The sequence below is a fragment of the Lagopus leucura genome, unplaced genomic scaffold (assembly GCF_019238085.1).
Source record: "Lagopus leucura isolate 7727_CA_CO unplaced genomic scaffold, USGS_WTPT01 Super-Scaffold_100157, whole genome shotgun sequence".
In the NCBI taxonomy this organism is placed as follows: domain Eukaryota; kingdom Metazoa; phylum Chordata; class Aves; order Galliformes; family Phasianidae; genus Lagopus; species Lagopus leucura.
In genome coordinates this window covers 7134990-7160020 of record NW_024962334.1, presented here as the reverse complement: position 1 = coordinate 7160020, position 25031 = coordinate 7134990, and the positions used below count along the sequence as shown (strand labels likewise).

General features: G+C 44.2%; 1 protein-coding gene across 12 annotated transcripts in view; it reads right to left on the bottom strand.

The window, feature by feature from the left end:
* Positions 1-22242, bottom strand: part of CLASP2 (cytoplasmic linker associated protein 2) — a 120632-nt gene extending 98390 nt beyond the window's left edge. For 10 of the 12 annotated variants that reach the window (XM_042889294.1, XM_042889300.1, XM_042889301.1 and 7 more), the window contains exons 1-3: positions 21986-22241; positions 13595-13673; positions 2451-2554 (exon numbers count right to left, since the gene is read on the bottom strand). In XM_042889294.1, coding sequence (XP_042745228.1) covers positions 2451-2554; positions 13595-13673; positions 21986-22180 — 378 coding nt within the window. In that variant the 5' untranslated portion in view covers positions 22181-22241. Of the gene's footprint in view, positions 1-2450; positions 2555-13594; positions 13674-21985 lie in introns of all 12 variants that reach the window. The other 2 variants (XM_042889298.1, XM_042889304.1) reach the window with 2 other exon arrangements.
* Between the last annotated feature and the right edge of the window lie 2789 nt (positions 22243-25031).

The window sequence follows — 25031 nt, the reverse complement described above, 5'->3', positions numbered from 1 at the left end:
GCAGCGTCGCCTAGCAATGGCCGCACTCTGCCAGCAGCACATCTCGTGTGCAGGCACCACCCTCCCTCCTGCCCCTGGAGGGCTGCAACTGCGATGTACAGGGACTGCATAACATCTCCTAGATACCAATGACTGTGTTTGGCTTCGCAGAAGGAATACAAACAGCTATCGGTCACCAAAACAGGCAGTGAGAGAACAGGGAATCCTGCACCGTTTGCACTGATGAGGAAGCACACTTCACAGCATATGTTTTAGCTAGAGCCTACTTGATCACTTGGATCCGTCTCGTGGTTTCTTGTTTGTGTGCCTTATACTTCATCACATTTTGAGGAAAAAAAACAAAAACCTTAGACAATCAGAATATAGCTTGCCAAGACTGCACAGCTTAACGGTAAAGAACAGGATTTTACTGAAGAAAACATCCCTCCAATTAGCCCACTGTACAGGACCAATGTGAAATAAAAGAAATCTCCCCACTAGGTGTGCAGAAGCAGCCAGAGAAGAAATTGCACAAAGAAAGAAGGCAGACTGAAAAAAAATTCAATCTTTTGCTATTAAACCTACTGAGAGGACTGAATCCATCTAATCAGAAATTCAAAGGCTTCTAAGAAATTTCAGCTCTGCTAGCAATCGTTTGTGCTGACCTCTCTTTATCCTATTCATGCATTAATACTGTCTGTACTCTTATTTTGATGATACCCTGCACATAAACAGCCATGTCAAGCTCTTAAAAACAAAACAAAAAACAACACAACACAAAAAACCCAAACAATAAAAATGAGAAAAAGGAACTGACAACAGGACAAATTTAGTACTATTCAAGAACACACCAGAACAAACCAGAGGAGACAATCAGGAAGAAACTTACAAATTTTATCCCCCAAAAAGGTTTCCACCCAGCTCCTCCAAAGGGATGTTTCTCTGCAGCAAAGGAAGCCTAAAACTCTGTAGGAGGCACAGGAAAGACTCCTCTGTTTTGGTCCTTGCTATGATGATGATAGACGTTTTTTTTTCAAATATTTAATGATACATAAAAGCTATCCTGGGAGCTGACACCTGAACCATGCCTCCTCTCACTTACACATTCTGTTCCTTGCACTCTACAAATCTTGTATTGTTTCTTATACTGTGGGTAAGCTTCAAAGGGGAAGCTTCCTTCTACCGTCTCAGTGCACAGCCTAACAACAAATGCTCCCTTTGGAGATGGAAAGATGCACCAGTAACCACAACTTGTTCAGCTGGGCCCACACAAAATCAGCACAACCACTCTCTTTATTAGTGACTGTTTAAGGGAAAGTGTCTGCAAGACGCAATGCATCTATCCAAATGCTGTTACTGTAGGGTTGGGTGTGAGAGAGACACTTCAGAGCATCTTGGGCACAGGACCGTGTTACTCGTGAGCTACCAAGCGATGAGTAATTAAGCGTCAAGTGCTGTAACATCTCTTGGCAATGAATATGATCACAAGTACAACAAGTGAGTGGATAAAGGCTAGGCTTCATGGATGACACTGCGATGCTCTGATACCTAAATCCTACTTGAAATCTGAATTTCTGCAGTTGCTTGCAATATTTTTGTACCAGCACACAAACAACGCAGTCATGAACAGTCTTCTCACTGCAGATCTAAAAAAATCATAATCCCTATGTACAAACATTCAAACTTCTATCTATGAATAAACAAAGCCAAGAATTAGCAAGCAGAAAAACTTCATTTTGGTTCACAAGAAATAAGACATTCCCAATTAACTTCTGCCATTTAAACTCAGAAACAGATCTTTTTAAGAAATGAAGGCCTCAAAGAACTTTCTCCTGACAACAGGGGTTCTCAGAGTTCCAAATAATGTCACTCCTCCATCAGTAACGTCCTGTTAAAACATTCACATTTGCCAGACTCACTGAGTAGATATACCAGACTTAGCACTTGGAAGCCATACAGCTCTAACAGCTGTAGAAAGGTTTGCTGAACTCAAACTTCAACATACGACGAGGCAGAAGGAAACATCCCCATCTGAGTTCGTCAAAGGCTCACATGTCTGTCAAACATGTAGAAAGCTAGATGTTCTACGTCAGAATGCACCATCTGAACTGTGAGACTACTCCTACTTCTTCAGGCACAAAGTAAATTTTAAATTCTGAGCTAAATAAACTTACTTATTCCCACCATACAAACTCAGACACGGGAAGTTGTTTCCAGCATTTAATTAACAAAGTCCTGCCACATGACATGAAAACATCTAATCAGAATTTAGTTACAATATGCGAAAACTGCAGAATTATGCTGTGCTAGGTTATCTTCAGCTAAACAAAGCATCACTGTTAAACCATTAAGAATATCTTTAGCATGCATTCATTAACAGTCACTATAACGTTATGATAAATTCAAAGTCAAGCTAAAGTAATATGCTTAATAGAGACCTACTTTTGAATCTATATAAAGTGAAACCATACCATGGGCGGTGCTGCCTCATCCATCAGCTTCAATATGAGATTCTGTGCTTGCTCTCGAACTTGATCTTTGGCATCTCCCATACGATCTATCAAAGGCAGGAGAACTACAGGAGAGAAAAAAAAGAAAAAAAATAAAAGAAACACTTTTCCAGTGAAGATTTTCAAACTCAAAAGGGTATTTTCTCAAACAGATGTAAGGTACACCTCATTCAAAAACAAAAGCTGACTGTAAGTTGGCCAAAGTATTTTCAATTCTGAATAGGTTACAAAAACTAACAACAAATGCACTGAACTGCAATTGAAGAACATGATCTGAAAAAAGAAATAAAGCTCCCTGTCTTAAGAACTGTATGAATGGATTCCATTTAACCTTCAGGAAGTATGCCATAAACTTCTGAATGTCTGGCTTTTCTGAAGAACAACGCTAAGACCCAGGGAATGGAGGGGAGGAGACCAAAACAGGATATTGTCAAATCACTGAGATTTTGCCATTTCATTATGAAAACACAACATGTTTAAATCCTTCTTTTCACACGGTGTATCTTGTGGCAACTGGACTTATTATTTTACAACAAAGCATCCTCAAGTAGTATTTAACTAAAATCACATCAGAGCTGATGGATTTCACATCCCACAAATTAGAACTCGCTCAAAACTGAACATGAGAAACCTCTGATTTGCATGCGCACGGAGGGAAGTTCATAAAGGCACCTGACAAACAAATTAATGCCATCTGATCATCGGGCGACTCACAGAAGGAACGCTTTGATCAGCGCTGTGCAGGACGCCCTGCTGGACCACCTTCCCGCCCTCTGTGTGGGGCCCACACACACACTCAGATCCTTCCAACCCCCAGCACTCTCAGTACCGCTTCTTCAAAGCGAGCAGCAACAACACTGAGTGCTCTGGTTTTGCTCAGGCCTTTACAAGCGAGGTGGAATTGGCAGGGATGTCACCTCCCACTTAGCTCCCTGGGGACGGAGCTTTTAGAGGCACTATCAGTACCTGAAACACAACCTGGGAGAAAGAGTGTCACAGGCTAACAGTAACATTTACCTCTTAACAGCTCAACCTCGTGCATTAGCTTTTGTTTCTGATCTGATTCACAGGTTTCTAAAAGCTGGAAGCAGCAGGGAGGTAATCCTAGCCGGAGCTTTTACTCAACACAGATCACGACACCAGGCTTTGTAATTGTCCTCCAACTCAGTATTCCTCCCGAGCAGGGACCAGGTTAGCAATTACTGGGTCATTTATTTCAAACTTTTAACACCAGCTTAATATTTACCACGAACCTTTTGGAGACTCTCATATTCCAACACCAGCTCACAAAATTACACCTCAAATCTGCCTTTGATGTGTTTGGTGTTGCATTTACAACACCAGAGAGCCCTTTATAGTTGCTGCTTGATCCCTCTCTCAGCCACTGACTGCTGTTCTGCTCACCAAAGATAAAACTCCATCCCCCTACTTTTTGAAAGGAAGATATGGAAGAGTTCTAACAGAGCTTGATAATGTTATAACAAAACAGAAGTGCTGCCAGCCAAAGAAAGGGAACAGAATCGTTAACTCTGAATGTCTCCTCAGTCCTCTGCTCCTACACAACAGAATTAAAATCCACAGCTGTCTCCACAGCTTGTTGTTATTGGACAAATACATTGCTGAGGTTTGACTTTTTCTCCAACTGTATCCCAAGACTTCCTAATTGTTCTAATCTGAACACTTAATTCACCTGGCCCTGCATACTGCACTGACATCTCTAGCTCTCGTTATGCAGCTTCTGCATTTTTCCTCTATTTTCTCTTCCCCTTTTCCTCTGAATAAGTCAGTACAGCTGCCTTCATTTCACACCTTGAAGCGCTTCCCCCCACACCACATTTTGTGAACACCAAAGAAACATCCTGAACATCAGAAATCAGTTTTGGGAGTACACAGCTGATCCCTCCTAAACAATCTGTACATTTACTGGCTACCTTTTTCTTTCCAGCAGTCCCTCTCCTGAGTCTTTGCAGCACCTCTCAGCTAACTGCAAACTGCACCATCCCTTACTGCTGAGGGCCACAACGCTCACCTGACTACTGCACAGCTCAAGGCAACTCTTACTTATAAAGAGGGAAACAAAACCAAGCAGTGAGCTGTTCCAAGGGAGGGAAGCACAGCGAGTGCCAGCCCTGTTGGAGCAGGGCTCTGGTGGTGACTCATCAGCAGGCTGAGTCAATTCATGGAGCTGCAGATACCAGGCCAAAAGCACTAAGCACACAGAGCAGCTACTAGGAGAGGCTGAACAGAGATGATGAGATCACTGTGTTAAACTAAGTGATGACACAACCCACAGACTACTAAACATGCCAGCCTTTGTCACCCAGCTGGCTCTGGCAGAGGAACTATCTATTGCATGAGTTGTTCAAGGGCCCACAAGTCTGCAGGCTTCCCGTTTTTTCCCCCTAAGTAGGGGGAAAGAAAACATAGGAAATGACTTTAAGTTAGTTGCCCATAGGTAAAGTTTCAGAATGCTCGCCTAGAAGGGCAACTCCACCAAACAATTGGAGTTCCTAATGCCTCCATCACTTTTCTTCCAGACGTTCTACATGTTTAGCAAGAGCTACTTGTATTACCACTTTTTTCTGCATTAGTGACAAAAAATAGCTTGAAGGTGTTTGCTCTTGTTTCTCCAGGTAAGTGGGAAACACATCTCCCTACCTAAACATTCTTAGACCATTCTCAAGACACTTGGCTCCCTTTCAGCATCCTGGTATGCCCTTCTCTTTTCCCTTCCCTAGGCCTCCTTGCCTAGCTTTCACTCAGTGCCTCCTGGCCTTTACTTACATGCAAGTCCTGTCCAGCCAAGACCACAGAGCATAAGAAACTTCGATTTCTTAGCAGAAGCCTCATCTAAGCCCAATTACAGCCAAACTTCAGAGACTACAGCTCAATACAGGCCAATACCCTACATCGGGATAAGCCAGCACAGTAACTATAAAGCAGCAGCTTTGCCTACTCACTATCCCAGCCCTAGTACCTGTATTTGTCTTTTCATAAGAACTGAGGACTTGCTCACACTCCATGAAGATACACACATATCAATCAAAAGCAGAAGGTACCAGACATGTTGGAACAAAGAGAACAGGAAGAAATTATGGAAATTTTTCAGCACCTTAGGAAGTAAACACCGGGTATTTGTGCACTAAGAGTTTACAAAACAAATTCTCAACTTTTTAATTTAACCTGTCTCTACCCCTAACAGGAACAATTTAAGACACACTTGTAATACTGAAATTCCTGCATTAGAAGGTGAGACGCTATTAGTTCCCAAACAGATGACCAGAAAGTACATCAATGAAAGCAATGCTTTAATCTCCCAACTTTATTCCAAACACAACTGAACAATCATTTGGGTGACAAAGTTTTATATTTTCTCACACGCTATCAACCTGATGTTCCTCTTTATGCTGCAATGCAAACATATGCATTTGGTAATTTCTGGCCTCAGTCTGCCAACTAAACAGTCTTAAATTGATGCTGGAGTTAACAGGAAGGTGAAGATGCAGAAGCAGCATCATACATGAAGGCAGTGTTCACTGAGGAACTTGGGAACTCACCACACTGAAGTATACAGTGTCACGTACAATATGGACTCATGTATTCCTACTGCTTTACACTAATCCTGCTGTTCTTACTTCTTCCACTACATAGTGGAACATGGACATGATTTAGCAGCGGGTTGTTAGGGTAGTTTGGTTAGGTTGCAGTTATTTAAATTATTTCAAATGGGTTTGAAAAACTAGTGATGGTGTTACAACTTTCTTCCTTTTACTCCTTTCTGTTGATATGCAGAAAAACACTACACTAAATTTCAGACACACTGATTCCATACGCAGAGTTGCTGATTACTCTCTGCAGAGCCAAGAAGTACTGTGCCCCATTCTCTTTGCCCTCTCACCACATTGTACTGTCAGCCTCCATCACCACCAGCCATCCCAGAGATTTTCCTGCCAAGATTTCTGTGTTGTTAAACAAACATTTTAGAATATTCATTAGTGAAGTAAACCTAAAGGTGTCAGCAATTGTATTCTACAGTGCACGTTAATTCTGCCTGACCTATCTCCACCTAACCTGCTATCTACAGCTGAGTTGCTATTTATACATTTTCTGAGTGCATGAAGAGTTATCTCAGTATTGTATCCCTAACAGCTTGTTATCCAAATGGTTTCTTTTCCTTCGTTTGTCTTCCTTTTGGTAAACCTAAATAAAACTTCATTTATACAAATTCACGTAATGATTTTATCACTGCTAGTTGGACATACATACAGTGTATGTAAGATTTGGGGCCAAAATCAGCCTGGAGAGTCAGAGTACAGCCTTGGGAGATTAAATATTTATTTCCTCTACAGGGACAGGAGATAATAAACAAGTAAATCACAGAAGTCAGTGCCTAGAATGGCACCCAGTTTATTTTAAAAAATTCTGAGCAGCTTAACTGTGTGACCCCGCAGCAAAGAATGCCACAGGTAGCACAAACAACTTTCTTCTGTTAAACTTTAACAATTGTTCCTTCTGTTATGACACAGTTTTCAGTTTGCATTATGGCTCCCAGCTCCCTCTTTCTTCCTTTTCCTCTTGAGCACTACTCTTTCAGAGTGCCTCTTTTATGCAGACCCTCTCCTGCCAACCCACATTTCCATGAATCAACTTCAGATGGTTCTTGTCAGCTCTACCAGAGTTGGAACAACAACAGTGTAAGTAAAAACCCTGTTACGAAAAAGTGCATCTTCTTGTTTCAGACGTTAAAAGAAAGGCCTTGGGGATAGAAACAGATTAAACTCAGGCAGCCGTGTCTACTAGGTTTCTCAGAAACCTTGCCAGTTCAGGAAACAGCACTAAATGGCTGCCGGTATCAGAAAGAAGGGAGGGAAAACAGCCATGCTAGCAATCTGAGTAGACTGCTTTTCTATGGAAGACGTACAGAGGCGAATATCTCAGAGGCTCCGACAAGGCCAGCGATATGGCTGGTCTGACAGCACAACGACTGCTTCTAAACAAAGAATCTTTAACAGGCTTCTGGACTTAAAACGTCCACTAAGGCCTTGCTGTTCCCCCTCTGATGCTCCTCAAGATGAAGTATGGTCCAGAGCAAGACAGTTCAGTCAGGAGATATCTCAGACATGAATGCCTCTCTGCATCTCTCCAGGAGCCAAGACAAGCATTAATGGGATTAATTAGACCTGCTGTTCACCATCAATAAGGGAGAGGAAGAAAAAAAAAGGCACGCATTTCTTTCATGATATAACCATAAATCCATCAGGGTCTCAGCCCCAGGAAACACAAGAAGAGAGCTTCAAGTCCGAAGAATTTTAAGAGATGCATTAGATGAAAAGAAAACTATGAAAAGGGGAACTAACATTAATTAGAATTGGGTAAGAAAGGGAAAGGAAGGCTACAGTTTGTCAGCTCTACTTTATTGACACTGTATTTTTAAGGGTCATACAGGGAAGTATCCACAGAAGCAAGCAGATGGTACTCCAACTCACCAGCATTGATCACTTAAATAAAAGTCATCCTGATCACACAGAATTATGGTTATTTAATAAATACAAATTCCAGTGCTAGCTGAACAGAGGGTAAAGAGCATTAAAGATTGAGTTGTGTGGGTGGTTTTCTGGTTTTTGTAATAGCACTAGGGAATCTGTCACCAAGATGGAAGAAGTCACAGACTTGAAGGGCTGTGGCTATTAGCTGTGATCATTTACCATACAGGGAAATGAAGGAGATTTAAGGTTCTTCTGAAATGCTGCAGAAAGTTTATCTTCTCTGAAACTCAAAAATATGAGCCACTTAAAACATCTGTTCTAGAGGAAAAAAATACAGATAACTGAGTCTCCCTTTGCAGCCTTTCCTGAAACAAACAAAAAAGAAATATTCAACATTTATTGTTTAAAATAATCCTACGGCACATATCCAACAGGGTTCTTCCTGAGATTACTAAGCCAAAGTCAGAACAACTGACACGCATTTACATGCAACAGGGTATCTCTGAGGCAGGCTTCTCTCACATAAATTGAAAAAGAAAAAAAAAAAAAAAAGCTTTATCTTTGATGAACAATTTGATTTAATTTCAAAGTTTAGTCTAACTTTTGAGGTCAGTCACACTTTGAGCAGAGACTTGGGCCAGAGGAACTCACAGGTCCCTTCCAACCTAAATTATTCCAGGTTTTATATTTAGGCTTAGGCTTATCCAACAGCAGACCCCAACATTAGTTTCAGCATTTCAAATTGATTAATAAAAATCTGAAAAAAAAAGTGAGTCCATAAAACCTGAAAGTATCACGTTTTTCAACATCATACATGCCCATGATATCTCATCCTAATACGCTTCTTGATTTTCATGGTAAGGAGGAAAACATTTTTCCATACACCATTAAATCCACCTACTGAACAGTCACACTGCAATTATGCTGCATGTTTAAGCCCTTTCTATCCAAAAAATGTCATTCCATCCAAAACCGCTGTTCACTAACTGGGGGAAAAAGCTACAATTTCCTTTGAAATTCATCTTCTAAATAAAAAAAAATAAATTCTGAGTTACTGATCACTTTTGTGTGTCGTATACTGAACATCCTGATGGTGGAAATCCCTGGTGATGGCGTTGGTTTAGAAAAACATGGTATAAACAGTGCTGAAAAGAGTTAGATTGCAGTTTAAAAACAAGTGAGCTGTTGTGATTTTCCTATTTATCTGTTTATTTATTTTTTAGACCAGCAAACTCTCAGAATCCATCATCGTGGAACACTGAAAGATAGATAGCATCAGCAGGTTTGAATTTCAGAAATTTATGGACAGTGAGTTGATAAACAGTTGCCAAAGAGAAAAGACACAGATGTACAATGAGTGGGGATGTGAAAGCAGTAAGATGTAACCGACCACAGATGGAAGCCAGGCCCCACTGAATGAACCACTGCATCTATGTCTGACTCCAGCTGGCATTTCTTACATCAGGGCAGTCAAAGGACTTAAAACTTTTTCAGGAACTGTATATGGAATAGGAAGAAAAAAAAAGAACAAATAACATTTTTTAAGCAACCATTCTCATAAGGATGGGCTGGGAAGCAGAATAAGGAACAGCGGCAAAACAACGTTCGCTTCTTTAGAGAACCAAATTACTTGTTATATACAGTATTTTAATAATTGATGCCTTCACCTGGGAAAACAGATCGTGACAAGGCAATTAAGTACTCTTATGTAATCTCTTTTAATCACAGAACGAGCATTAGTACTAAATAGTGAGAGACAGAAAACTCAAATATTCCTTAATCTGCTCTATTTTTCCAGAACATAATCCTTGAATCTTATCCACTAACACATACCCTGACTCTCATTGCTTGTAAAGCAATTCACAGCAGCTCTAAGTACTATCAAAAAAATCCAAATTGTTGTGTCCAAGTTCCTAAAACAGTCATGTCAGCAGCAGGGAGTATGTGATGTGGTTCTTCATAAAAGGATGCCACCTTGAAAGAAGCCACATGCAACACTGGCTTGTTTCCTCTGGAAGTGAATGAAGTCCTGCCTCTTGTCCCCAGGTTTGTACACATGTCCTGGGCTGCCTCATCCCAGGTGCAGATTTTGGCACTAGCTCTTGTTCAGCTTCAGGCACGTGGTGACTGCCCAGCCCTCCCATATATCAAGATCTTCCTGCAAGGCCTCTCTGCCCTTGAGGGAGTCAACAGCTCCTCCAATTTAGTGGTGTCCTCAGACTTAGCATACACTTGAGCCATGCAAACAGACACCATCTGCAGACCAAGCCTTTCCTTGACAGATGAAGCACTTGACCCTGCAGAGAAGAGTGTGAGTTTAAAGGCTTAAAGATCATCACTAACAGCTTGCTTTCTAACATCCTAAAATACCCAACGAAAGCACAGGAACCACAGAGGGGTTGCACATCTCCTGTTTATGCCACCTAAAATATGCACTTAGTGTCTTGTTCCAGTTAGATTTACAGAGCAGTGTCTGAGAGGCTGCTGACACTGCAGAGCACTACTGGGGAACATAGCTACTGCCTTCCAGAAGCCATGATACTGAAATCATGGAGCATTTGCAAGAAATGGAAACAAACTGGGAAGAGATTGCTATTTTCTTCTGTTAGTGTTGCTTGGGAAACTGATTCCCCCACAGCCCCATCTGGAGAACCAGAAGGACACCAAGAGGCCAGAAGGGAGCTACTCAGGGACCACACAGGGAAGGGGAAGCAAGGTCTGGGTGAGGAGTAATTCCCTTTAACAACAACAACCAAAAAATCCACCAAAACTGTAACTTCACTTGAATAACTTCTTCTCCACCGGAGAGTGAAGCTGAAGGTGCAGATCATTCCCAATTAAAAAGAAAACCACCCCTGCCACCCCACTGATTTTGTAAAATAATGTTGAGCTGTCAATGAGGAACTGACAGCAGCTTCAGCAATAATGATGTATGGAAAATGTTAAAAAGAAAACACTGAGGGTGAACTCAGTGAAAATACGAAGGGAAAAATCACCCAAAAAATAAAACTAGGGAGCATACTGTCACGTGCAATTAAAGAAATCCCTGAACAAGATTAACAGGCCTGGAAAGGTTTCTCCCTGGAAGACAGCAGGAGACAAATATAGACACAGTTGATTACTGAAGACCAGAAGTCTGCACATCTACAATACAGGATTCCCCATCTCCTCAAATAAATGGTTATGGAAACTTTGTAGAAGTTCCTGGCGAAGAAAAATAACTTCTTTTTTTCCTGCCTCCACGCAACTTTCATCATCCAGCTACAATGCAGAGGCCATCCCATCTAAAACCCTAGCCAAAGTAGTTTCTTCTAGCTGTAAAGAACCTTCTACACTTAAAATTAGTACATGCACTATCAGCTCCAGCAGAGAATAGGAGGCAACACCTTCATGATAGCTTACAAACTTCTGAGAGCCCTCTGAAGTACAGTTCTGCAGAAGGAAACTCAGCTGACAGAATGCAGGTGAGTTTTTACAATATTCTCAAGAAGGGGGCTTACAAGAATGAAGGTATCATAGAAATAAATAGAGAATCATGCACAAGGCAGTAACTGAGAAACATCAGGCTGGGCTGTAAACGCACCATCACTGAAAAAGAAACATGTTGTGAGACAGTTTCATGAATACATTGGGTCAATTTTCAGGAAGCAGTAATGTAAAAAAAAAAAAAAAAAAAGGATTATCAATAATTATGAAAGTAATCTGTGATGTAACGGAAACAAACATAATTGTGCCATAATAAAAATAGATTCCTTCTCAGCTGTTTTGAATTCCTCAGTTCAAAAGCTTTACAACTAAAAGGCACTGAAAGGAGCAACAAGAACAATAAAAACTGTGGAACAGTGTACAAGAAACAAACCACAGAGGAGTGAAGGGACAGGGATAGAAGAGAAAGGGCACGGAAGATAAGTGAGACAAAGACAGGCAGTCAGTTATAAGAAGAACAGAAATTATGACTTACGTTCTTAATGTATGTGGTGAGCAAGCACGAAGTTATTACATAGCCAGTCCAAAAAATGAGTTTTGTCACACCATGCACAATTAAGCATTACTACAGTACACTTCAGAAGTCAAAGCATACATAGATTCAAAAACCATGAACTGTACAAAAACAGCGACATTAAAGAAGACACTGAAGGCAACATCTATGCCTCAGCTGGCTCTAAACTCCAGGACTGTAGGCAGTTTGCACGTCATGTTGAAGGAGTAATCCTTACAGTATTATCCTGTTCTTACTTTGTTCTCAGGCACCTGGAAATGGGCCACTGTCAGACACACATCTTTGATCTGAGTTACTGGAGTCACATCTGCAGAGCCAACACATTATGATCTGCGAAACTGGTGGTTCTTTACATTTTGAAGGAAGCAGATTTCTTTTTCAACAGTGTCCTTTAATTACTCTCAACTCTCTATTACCCTCAGTCAGCATGAATCATCGAGTTCTGGTATTTCTGCTTCACTGGTATGAGCTGAAAATGACCCAAACCTTTTTACAGGACATGGTGCATTCTGTAACCTTTTTTTTTTCCTGTCTGTTAAGCTTATAGAAAAGCTGATCATGCAGAGGTTTGACTTGCACACTGAGCATAATGGATCTTATAGGTCTTCATTTTGGAGATGCTCAGAAGACTCACTCCAGTTGAGGGCACTGCTTCTCAGCTTTTCTAGAAAATACTTTTGGAATACTTGGCTTCAGATGCCCACTGATGCTACACGTTACCTAGTGCCAGTATTTCTCTCCTTTCCGTACAAATGCTACCAAGATTGAATAAATAAATAAATAAACATCTTTATTTGCTCACAGTCTCAGTGTACACAACTACCAGGAGTGAACAAAAAGCTTTTTCAATGGAAGAGTCTAAGTGTGAACCTAAACAGCTCACTTGAGGCAAAAACAGAAGAAACAAAGAGAAAGCATTACAACCATCAGTAAGATCATTGAAACTTCAGGTTCTACAAGTAACTAAAATATAAGCCAAAACATAGTAAGACTTTGAAGCCCAGCACTGTCTGTAGCTAGCTACAAACTGCACTCATAAATCAATATTCCATGAGCACAATATGAGTCAATTTCCCTTACCGAAGTACAAAACCAACCACGCAAACAAAACCCTCTGCAACAAAATATGTAAGTTCCGTAGCACTTTGCTGCAGCAGAAATACTATTCCACAGCATCCTAAGACATGTGTTCTGTTGATTTAGTTATTAACTTATCACAAATTAATCTTTGTATTCATAACCTGTCAAATTTTGCTGATTTCTTAACAGTTAAAGGCAACGGTGGAAACCCAAAGAAGAGCAAGCTTGAAGTTTTGACAGGCAATTTAACATAACTGGTTGTGCAGGAGGACAAGACACAAGATAATTCACACACATTCTGGACAAGGACATGAAGCCAGGCACTTCTGTTAAAAACAGCCTGTGATAAAACAACAATGTGAATGCCCTGGAACTGCAATCTGTTCTCAAGGACAGCAGCAAAATGAAATGAGCAGATAAGTGAAATTCACACATTTGAGTTAGGACTTAACTCCACATGTCCAGCTACCACTGCTAGGGGTAGGGGTGCAGCATTCCTTCTTCCTTTTGGTCTTAAAATAAGGTGACTTTTCACTTACCAGTTCCTATGTAGGATTTAAAGCGTCCCGATAGTCTGTGGACAAAGGCACCTAAAACATCTAATCCCAGTAACGCCACCTGTTGAAAAGAAAAGCATCAGATATACAAAACTGAAGAGTACAGAATTCTTTAGAGTATATGCTACAGAAATCACTAACTTTATAAGAAAACATGCTCAACCACCATATCTTAAAGAAAATGAAACTCCTTATTACAGTGCTGCCAATTTCTTAACAGCTTTCATTAACACAAATTTGTCAGCAAATGTTTGGAACGGATCAATTATATCTACATTTAGCACAGCAGTTCAGATTTTTCAATACTTGCCTTAAAATAGGAAGAAAATAAATGTTAAAACTTCAGTGTTTCACTATTTGCAACTGTAAATGATAAAAATTCAAGTAATTCATTAAAAGGACTCAGGAGTTGGAAGTAGCTGTTCATCTCTCTGGGTTGAAATATTAGTACTGTGGTTCTGCTGCTTATTCCTTTAAAAGAAGGCTGCCAGAGATTTAGCTCCACATGAAGTGGAAACCAAAGCTCCTTAGAAACAGACCAGCAGCAGGACAGGCATATTGCTTAGGGTCTCACCTCCTCTACCAGCTGCTGAAAGAAACATCCAACAGAAAGCCTCAGCAAAAAAAATAAGATGAAAGAAAAAAATAACTGAAAGGAGTCTGGAAGTGCAGTTCCCAGACACAGAAAAGGCAAACAGATTAAAACTCAAAACAAATCAAGCCCTCATGTGTAAGCACTAATACAAGCAAGAAAAAGAAGTATTTCCCAGATGCTGAGACTTGCTTCAGTCTGGTTACGTAGCTCATACAAAGCAATGACAACCTTTTTCTGAACCCCCAGCAGAATTCAGAGAAACTGACAGTCTCTCATCACAGTGCAGACCACACCACTCCTCTGCCTACCTCCTCAGCTACACAAGTTTTCTTTTCTCTTCACTCGATACTGTTCAAGATTCAGAAAGCAGCACATAGTTCAAAATGCTACTGGAATTCTGAGGAATTCCCAGCTGTGAGCAGAAACCAGCCTGAGTTCAACAGCCATTTACATCAGAACCAGAACATGGTCAGAAGCAGCTGGTTAAACCAACCCACTGTGACCAGCTGGGACACGTCTTCTCCCCTTTTATTATCCTGCACCCAGTTACAATTTTCGTTCCTAATTCCCTCCAGCAGCTCGCTGTGAACACACAACATACATTTTCACATCTTGCAGCTACCTCGAGGTGCTGCCCATGAAGAGGCCCATGCCCAAGAAAAGCCCTTCTGAAACACCGGCATTTGTAATTTCCCCACGAATACACAAGCAGAATTAATCCCTCCTATCAGCTATTTATTTCCATAGAATTTGAAACCTCATTTTCTTCAGAAAGAATGTTTTCTTAAAATCCTTCGCTGTAACAACCGTCCACCCCAGGCAACAAGCCAAAACCAATCTGAGTGGAGATGAATGGGAGCACAGGCAGCCCACACACACAGCATCACGGGACTCGTGCTTCCATAGGAAAACAGACTGCTAAGCCACCCATAAAATCCAGGACCTGAAACAACCACATAATGGAACAGATTTTAATGGATTTATTATTTCTAGACTAGATCTCCTCCTAAGTGGGAGGCACAAAATTCCAACTTACTTGGAAACTCATTTTACTACACGCTAACAGACAATAGCAAACATAAGTGGATGCTATCCCATATTAAATTAATATCTTTCCACTAAGTAACTGCAGCTAAGATTTAGGAAGACGAGGAAGTGGAATACTATAATTGTTAACTTTAAATAACAAATCAGTTTTTAGGGTAACATCAAAGCTTCATAAAGACTCCTTCCTTTAAAGTTATTTTTATAGCTTTTCATGCTATAAAAGACTTCAGGTTGAGATTTTCTTTGAATTATTTTGGATAAACATTCTGTTTTCTTATGCATCTGTTTCCAGACTACAAATTCCACTTTAGACCTGTTCTCTAATGGCAAACTGTAAGATAGCTTTCCTTTGTAAGTATTCTGTTCTCTATTAATACACAAAACTGCAGCCCTTCCCTCCGTAAAGGCACTTACAGAATCTCCCTTCTCCATGTTTGATACATTCCTTAAATCTCTCTTAAGTCCTCTATTCTGCAGATGAACAGCTCAGAGACTTACAACAGGTGACACACGCAAGACTGCCTTTTATTACCTATCTGCTTGTTACAATCCTGAAGAACATTCCTGAGTAAGACAGCAAATACCTGGTGATGAATCCTTCCAGTGCTGTGCCGCTACGGTTTGGGGTTTTGTTTCTTTAAAGTCTCACCTGGGCACAAACAGCATTTGGAAGATCTGAGGCTCCATAAATCTCAGTGAGACGCCTGACAGTTATCAGAGGAAAGTCCTACACTGAGCATTACCATCACAGAATCTGACCACCTGCATTTTCCTTCCTGTAAGAGTAGTTTGATCCAGAGCCTGTGTGGTCCATATGTTTGTATCCCTCCTTGTGAAAAGGATAGTCTAATCAGCTCTTACAATGTAAGTCACATTTACATGGATGGTGCTGGTTCTTTCTAACTTGTCTATCAATGAATTAATTAGCAAATGCAGAGTTCTGCTTCACTAACTAGTACATATAAGCCACCACAGTAAATACGACCAATTTAAACACCACGCTGAGTGTTCAAGCACACCTTTTTAGGGAGCTGTTATCAGTTGGCATCACAGAATCACAGCAGGTCTAAGGAGGGCAGAGACCTCTGGGTCCATCTGTCCCAGCCCCTGCTCCAGCAGGTACACCCAGAGCACGGTGCCCAGGTGCTTCTGGAGATCTCTAAGGAGGAGAGCCCACAGCCTCTCTGGGCAGTCCATGCCAGCGCTCTGCCATCTGCAAAGCACCAAAGTGCTGCTGCATGTGTTCAGAGGGAGCCTCCCATGCTCTGGTTTTTGCCCTCTGCCTCTTGTCCTGGCTCTAGGCACCACTGCAAAGAGCCCAGCTCTGCTCTCTGAGTAATCTCCCTTCAGGTGTTTACAAAGACAGCTGACATCTCCTTGAGCCTCCTCACAGGAGAGGTGCTCCAGGCCCTTCACAACTCTCCTGTATGTCCACATCTCAATTGCGCAGAGGAGCCCAGAACTGGAGCCAGTGCTCCAGGTGCAGCCACACAGATGGTGAGCAGAAGGGAAGGACCTCCTCCCTTGACCTGCAGGAAATGCTGGGGTACATGCCATGGAGCTGCAGCAGAACTGATCTACAACGTAAAGGCTCCAAGTGCTCCAACAGCACTGGGCCACATACTAATGTCATCATCAGCATGGCTCTTTTCCACTGTCTTCAACTGGGGACATATCTCTCATAGTCTAAATAAAATTAACATGGTATTAAGCATGTTGCGTGCATGTGTTCACATGTGCAGTGTGTTGATTCATGCAGCACATTAACATGTACAGCACAGCCCTGACTGACATTCAAATATGTTCATATGTGATGTGCTCACGCATAAGCAAGACTTGAATGCTGATATATTTTGTGTTGTCACACCACGTATGATGTGTCAGTGTATGTCAAAAGTGCACGTGTGACACACATCAATGCAAGTCAACACAGTTCATCTCGTATGTTGTCACATATCACATCCCTGTATTCTGTCATTGCTGATACTCACTGTCACGTATCAACACCCTGCATGTTGCTACTTATACTGTGCCAGTGAGTGCCAGCACATGTTCAGTGTTACCACACGTAAATCAGTGTTTCATGTGCCCGAGTGTTTGAGAGTTGTAGCATGTCACACATCAACACGTGGAAGTGTATAAACGTAGGTCCACATCAACGTGTAAGTGTGCCAAATCATCACACATTAACACATATCAAAGCGTGCCAAAACATACAGTGTGTCAACACGTGTCAAAGCACGCTGAAGAGTCCAGAGTGATGACATGTATCAAAGCATGTTGCTTGCCGAAGCATTTAAGAACACCACTGTGAGATAATAGATGTCGAGGCATATTGCCTGTTGATCTGTCAGCATACGTCACATGTTGATACACCTCAGTCTGCTACATGCCAAAACATTTCTTTTTTAAACATGTCACATGTTAATGTGTGACAATGTGTGCTGAAGCATGTTGCATGTCGATGTGCAGAAGCATGTCATGCACTGACACATGATGAGGCATGCCACATATACCAGAGGGTCAGGCTACCTAAGTGCGTTGCAAATTGACACATCACACGTTGATATGTGACTTTCCATGTCAACATACACCAGCATTATGTGGTCACATCCACACATCCACTAAAGCAATTTGCATGCCAAAGAAAGCATACTAACATGTTCTTCCCTGTGAATGGCACACTAACACACCAAAGAGTGTAGCATGACATACATCATCATCTAAGCATGTAGTGTTGTCACACTGTGACATGTGACACCTCTTGAAGCTTGTCACCACATGTCAAAGGGCACTGTGTGACATGACAACTCTTGTGTTCATGTGTGTCAACATGTGTCACACCGTCACACTTGTCCAAACGTGAGTTATGTAAATGCTTGTCAATGACTGGCATGTTAACAGATGTCTTTTTCTGCGCTGTGATGTCATGACATGTATGATGCCACATGTTTCTTTTGTTAACACATCAGTCAACATATCTCATATCAACAATTGTCAAATGCCACCCCATGCTGATGCTGGTCAACAGATGTTGTATTTATGCATGTGAAAGCATGTTTGTCAAAACATGTCATGTGTCCATGTGTGTCATATGTCAAGCGGTGCCACATCAATGCATGTTCATGCATGGCCCCTGTCAACCATCTCTCAATTGTCAATTGTTTCCTTTTATTAAGTCATTTCCTCATTCAGCTCCCCACTACCACTTACGTGTATGCACAGAAGTTACAACTGCTGCTACTACCCTAAACTTGTTTCTTGACTTTAAAACTGCAGTGCAGATTTCCCTTCCTTGCTGCATGCTGTGAACTCCTCCTGCTGGTAGCCTTCGGTTGAATCAAAGACACAACACATACTTCCTAAAATGATAACAGATAAATACAGCAGCCACACTGCTGTTATTTTAGCATCTCCTGCATTTGCTGAGCTGACGAGCAAAGCTTAAGAAACAGCCTGTTTTCCAAGAAGCACAGAGTAACCACTAACTCCAAGGATTTGCTTGGGAATAACAGACAAACCACATTACCTGCAAGAGACTGTATGAAATCCAACTTTGTTTGTCATGCAATAGTAATCTGCTGCTCTGACACAGGAACAACATTCATTTACTGATTTCCTGCTGCAATTGAACAGAACATCTCTACTGCAAAGGTTAGAAATCCAAACATTGCTTCTCTTCTCACATAAGCAATACCTTGACTTCCCATCAGAATTTTGGTAGTAATTTTTACTACTTCCAGTCACACATGATTTAGCTGTAGATCAGCAAGTTGGCTTCACTACTCAAAAATTACATTTTGAGAGGACTACTATTTGATTTCATGGGCTCTGAAATGGACCACAGAACACAAACTGCTAGCTACCAAAAGCAGACTTGCTCAACTCTGCAGCTGAAGCTGTATTTCTCCAATGTCATCTTACAACTCTTCAGCAGATGTATCAAAGCAGATTTCCAGATTACTTATCTGACTCAGACACAAAACAGTTTGAGCTACCAGACTGTTTCAACTTAGATAATCCTGTAATTCTTTTCAAGTGACTGTTGAGTATGGCAGGTCTTCCAAATCTGTTCGGACTAGGCATCATTCACAGGGAAGAACATGCAGGTTAATATAACAAAGCTTCTAAGTACGTATCAGTAATAGAAGGATAGGATACCCTCAGGAAAGTGGAATGAGTTTACTGCTTGAAGTTGGCCCACAAGCCTGAACACAAATATTAGCATTGTTCCAGTCTTGTGATTGCCAGGTATTTCTAAGCTTTGGGAAAACAAATACCAGCAAAAAACCACCATCAGTCAACTCTTAATGCTTTGCATCCAACTTATCTCCTCCTTAAAAAGGAAGATTACATAATTCACTTCCCTAAGTTTTTTTCTCCATTGCTCTTCACAGCCCTGGGAAAGCAGCCATTTAAAAACACAGACACAAAGACCTCTAGGTTGTAGGAAGAAAGCAAGCAGTCCCAACTACCACAAAACAAAACAAACCATAGTGCCAGAACGCTCAGCACACCATTCCCAGTTCAGTGGGCAACACTCTAGTTCTAATTAGGACCAAACTGAAGGCGTTCAAACATGCACATCCTTTGTGCTCTCCCTGGTGTCTCTGGAAGACACTTAATCACTGATTGCATAAGAACTCTGACGGACATGCTAACTCAGCCCGCAAAGCAACCGTTACAGACAGCCTGTTACAGACAGCCTTCAACAGCCTTCAACGAGGACTCATCTCCCTCTTCAGAGTACTTCCAGTGTTCCCCAACAAACCTTCAGTACCACTCCATCCCATTTCAGCACCCATCCACACATTCTTAATTCCACCTTACTGATTTGTCAGCTACTCAAACTGGTAATCGTGCATTCCTCTTCCATGAGCTAGATGAACTCACAAGTTTTCCCTAATCTGCTTCCAGAGTTCAGAACTACCAGTTTTGTTTTGCTTATTACAGCTCTGTGACTAGCTGCCAACATCAAGAAGGCAAAAGCACTATTTAAGCGGTCAAAATCTTGCACAAGCTGATTCAACCCTGCTGATAACAAGTCTGTACCTGTGTACACCACACCTATTTGTTTTTCCCCATTTGTTACCAAGTCTGACAAATCCACCCTTCTATTCTTATTCCCTCCAGTTCTTACCCCTTCCCAGGATGGCATTTCTCAGCTAAAAGCACAGCTCTGAACCCAGAGCCCCTGCATCTCTCATTGCTGTTTTCAGTGTGGTTAGTAAATCTCTCATTGCTGTTTTCGGTGTGGTTAGTAAATCACATCATAAGCAAAAACTGAGTTTTCTGTCAGTGGAAAATGACACAGCATATCCAGGGCGAGTTATGTTAGTTATTCCCTCATTACCCACACCCGTCACCTAGGAGGAAACAGTGCTCCCTCTCCTAACTTCCTTGAATGTTCCCGACTTGCTGCTCCAGCTCATCAGGCTCAACAGTTCTGATGAATAAGTCAGCTGCCAGCCAGTATCGCTGCTCAACTAACCAGCCACATCAAGCTGCAAAACATTCAGCAACACAGAAGACAGAAAACAGAATTTTCTAGTGCTGTTATATCCGCTCCTTCGCAGAGGAAAAGGTATCCAACAAATGAACAAAAATAAAGTAATTAAAAAAAAAAACGATTAATCAAATATTTGTCTTGAAGATGCGCAGGAGCCTGCAGCACCTGCCACATTATCATTCAGATCCTGAGGTTATTAACAACATTGTCAGGGGGAAGTTCTTTACAGAGAGAGTGGTGAGGTGCTGGAACAGGCTGCCCAGAGAGGCTGTGGATGCCCCATCCCTGGAGATGTTCAAGGCCAGGTTGGATGGGGCCCTGTGCAGCCTGGTCTGGTATTAAATGTGGAGGTTGGTGTCCCTGCATGTGGCAGGGGGATTAGAGATGCATGATTGTTGAGGTCCCTTCCAACCCTGGCCATTCTGTGAAAAAAAAAAAAACAGAGGTCTAACATTTCGACATGGCACAGAGCAGCTCAGCTGGGCTTGCTCTCTGCAGATCCGTTCCAACACGTGCTTGCTCAAGACAAAACACGCAGGTCAGACGCAGAGCGCAGCTTCCCAGCATCCGCTAACTTCCACTGTGAGTGAGGCAGCGATGCCGGCAGCCACCACCGCACAGGGGAGCACAGGAGCTGCTCACAAAGCACCCAACAAATCGCTCTGTTGCAATTAACAGCTCGCGACACAACCCTCCAAAACACAACCGCGCATACACGGGGCCACCAGCGAGAGACAGACGGAAAGAAACCACCACAACCTCGACGTCGGCTTTTCCACTCTCAGTTTCACCCCTTTACAAGGGAAACAGCGTAAGTCGTCCTGCCGAGACAAGGAACCAACCGGTCCCTCTTCCCAGCACAGCCCAAGAGCCCGCCCCGCTCTCGCTCTCTCCCGCAGCCGACGCCCTCCGTTATAGTAAGGGCTCTCAAGGGAGAAAAGGCAGCGCGGCGTGCCCACACCGCCGCCCGCCGACGGCCCGGGCGCTCGCAGGCAGCACACGGAAATCCCCGCCGTGGAACTGCCGATCGCTCCGGGCCGGCTCCCCGCCGGCGGAATCGTTCCCCGACGTGACCGCCGATCGCCGCCCCTCAGCCGACGGCGAACAAACAGCCCAACGTGAGCCACCGCCGGGCCGCTACGGAGCTCCGACGCAACTTCCCACGTACGGCAGAGCCGCCTAAGGACGACGGGAACGCCGGGCAGTCCCCGGCCGGCCTCACCTTAAAGTTGCTGGAGTTGACCCAAGCCGCCAGCTCGTCGATCACTTTGTCGAGGCGCTGCTGGTCCTGCTCCACGTCGGGGGAGCGGGCGGGGTCGCCCAGGTACTCCAGCAGCTCCTGGCCGACCTGCAGCCTGCGGCCCACGTCCTTCTGTTGCACCTGGGCGCAGAAATAGTCCATCCCCGGGGGCTCCATGGCGGAAGAAGTTCGCTCGGAGGGCGCCGGCGGGCCAGGCAGGGCCGGGGGGAGGCAGGGAGGCGGGCGGGCTCACGGCGTTCTTCGGAGAGCCCCGCGCCCCGGCTGCGCGCCCGGAGCCGCCATGCGGAGCTGCCTCCGGCCCCGAGACGAAGCTTCGCGTAGGGATCCGGGCTCCTCGGGGGGGCTCCCGGCCGCCTCCGCACGCCGTCCCGGAGAGCTCCTCGCCGCGGGGTGAGGAGGCCAAGGAAAGGCGGGCCGCTGTTACTGCGCGCAGCACACGGAGGCGCCCCCGCGGACGCCGCAGCGGCGAGGCCGGGCCGGACCTCCCATGCTCCCTACGCCGCGGCCTCCGGCCCCTCCCGCCTCGGCCTCCGGGCCGCGGGGCGGCTCCCAAACTTCGTCCCGGCGCCTCTCGCCGTGCTTCTCCCTCCCCGCAGCCGGGCCGGGCCGCGCGACCCTTGCGGAACGGAACGGCTCCCGCCTTGCCGTCCCGTAGAAGTTGCGTCCCCCGCCCCGGCCGGCGCCAGCCAGACCGGGCGTGGCCTGCCCGGACCCCGCCCTCTCGGCGCATCCCTCCTCTCCTGCCTCGCTCTGCGGCGTTCCCGCCCCCCTGCGGGCCGTGCCCTGCCAAAGGACGCGCGTGCGCGCCGCCGCCGCCCCGCGGAGCGGTGCCTGAGGGGGCGGCGGCTGCCGGGAGGCGGCGGGGCGGACCGCGCGGGTGGGGAGAGCCGCTGCGACGGGCGGGGAGACCCGCTGCGGAGAGGGGAAGCGGGCGGAGGGGGAAAGCGGCGTCGTTCTCCTCCCGGCGCCGCCCTGACGAGCGCCCCGCAGCCCTTCGCCACGCCCTCTGCCGTGGCGTGAGGTGGAAAAGCCCGGGGAGCCGGCTCGGTAGCTACGGTGCAGCTGAATGTGCGGCGTAACAGCCCACCTGCGGGTCGGCTTTATTTAAAACGCGGGGCGCCGTGAGCAGGGGTTGCGACTCGGGGGTCAGAACGCCGCCGATGTAAGAAGGGGAAGGGAGATGCCGGCGCTGCCCGAGAGCCGCGCTGTGGCTGCCGGTGCCGCAGGACAGCGGATGGCGGTTCCGCTTCTCACGCAACTGCTGCTCTCGGACGCGGCCGTCCCCTGTGGCAGCTCCGTTAGCCGCCTCAGTGCCTTGGTAGCGGTGAGCGGGCTTGGCTCCCCAGGGCAGAAGCAGAGGACTCGGCGGCTCCTTTCAATAGCACGAGGGGTGGTGTCGGTCTGCCGTCCCTTTGATTCTGGAGGCGTCACGTTACGCTACGGTGCGAGCTGCCCTTGGGACAGGCGATGCCTTCCTTCCCGCGCTGTCACGTACCCGGTCCTTCCCTCTTCTCCACCCCAGCTGGTGTTGTTTTGACCTTGTGCAAACGCTTCAGGGACATCGTTTGTTTTTTTTTTCTTCTTTTACGCTGTTAGCCGTCGTGTCATGAAGGCTCCTCTTGGTTCCAGGACGAGGCAGTGCTAGCACTGCGGATGGGTGAGACTGCAGGAGCTCCGGGTGCTCCCTTCATTCGGCTGCGAGACTCAGGCAGGTTTAAACTCTCTGTTACAGGAGCTGCGCCTCCCAGCAGGGAACCACACCTCGCAGCCCTTTAAACCAAGCTAACTTGGTGCTACAGTGATCTCGCTTGCTTCTCACAAATCCTCTTTCCAAGGAGTTCTGTGCAGTCTTTCCCACGCGCTGATGTCTGTGTGACCTTGCACAACAGGCGTGGGGAAGGCATGAGCACAAGCAGCCCTTTGTTGATTTTGGTGTGAGCTGACAAATTTGGGATCCCATCCTTGCTCGTCTGTAGGCATTAAAGTAATAAAGATGATTTAAAAGACTGTAGATACCTTTGAAAAAGAAACGTATGTATTATACTTTGGAGTTCATCGTGATTTTTTTTTTCCCCAAAAGATAATAAGCTTCTCATCTGGTTTTCACAGCTGGATTTCCCTACACATAAATAGGGCATGTGACTTTGGGCAAAGCTAAATACTTGTCCTGTGTGTGCGATGCCATTTACTAAGAAAGACTGTGGGAAAAGACAGTGTGTAATTATGAATTCATCTTACTGTTAACGACTCAAGAAACTGCTGGAAATGGAAATAAAAGCAGCAGAAAAATAACATTCTGTAGTGTCATATACATTTTTTTCTGTACATTAGCATCTGATTCTATGGTAGTGTCAGTTTAAAAACTGAATTTCTTACTGTGAGTTTGAAAAGTAACTGTGGAGCTAATAGGATTGGCTAAAGAGAGAGTAACTGAGTAGGTCACACTGGACTCCTGGAATAACAAGGGCTGTAAACAGTTTCAGTTCAGCAGACAAACTTCCAAAAAAAAAATCCCCTAGGAAATTAAAAATTCACATTTAGTTACAGTCCAAGTTAACCTCAGCCTCTTAAAATGGAAAATCCTAAGTAACTCAATAAATGCGGGGAATCCCTAGCACTAACTTCTCCGAATTTCCCTTGAATCAATGCAAATACACTGATAAGGTAATCTAATGAGCTGCGAATGGCACTGAAACCGAGGGGAAGGGTAAGTACGCACTTGAAATGTTGGAAATATTTTGTCAACTCAAACACAACATCACAAAGCTATGTGAAGTGCAAAAAGCCACACTGGGATATGCAGACATTTCCCCCCCCCACACACACAATTTCTTGTAAGAAGCACTTAAAAAACGTAGGAGGAAATATTTTTTACAGCCTTGCTATAAAATCAGGGGTCTGAACTACTGTATTTCATTCTATCATTGCCTGCCAGCACCACTGCCTTTATAGTGGATGGACATTGCTGATGGCCTTTTTGCTGCTGAAGTGTTGCTGGTGGCATTTG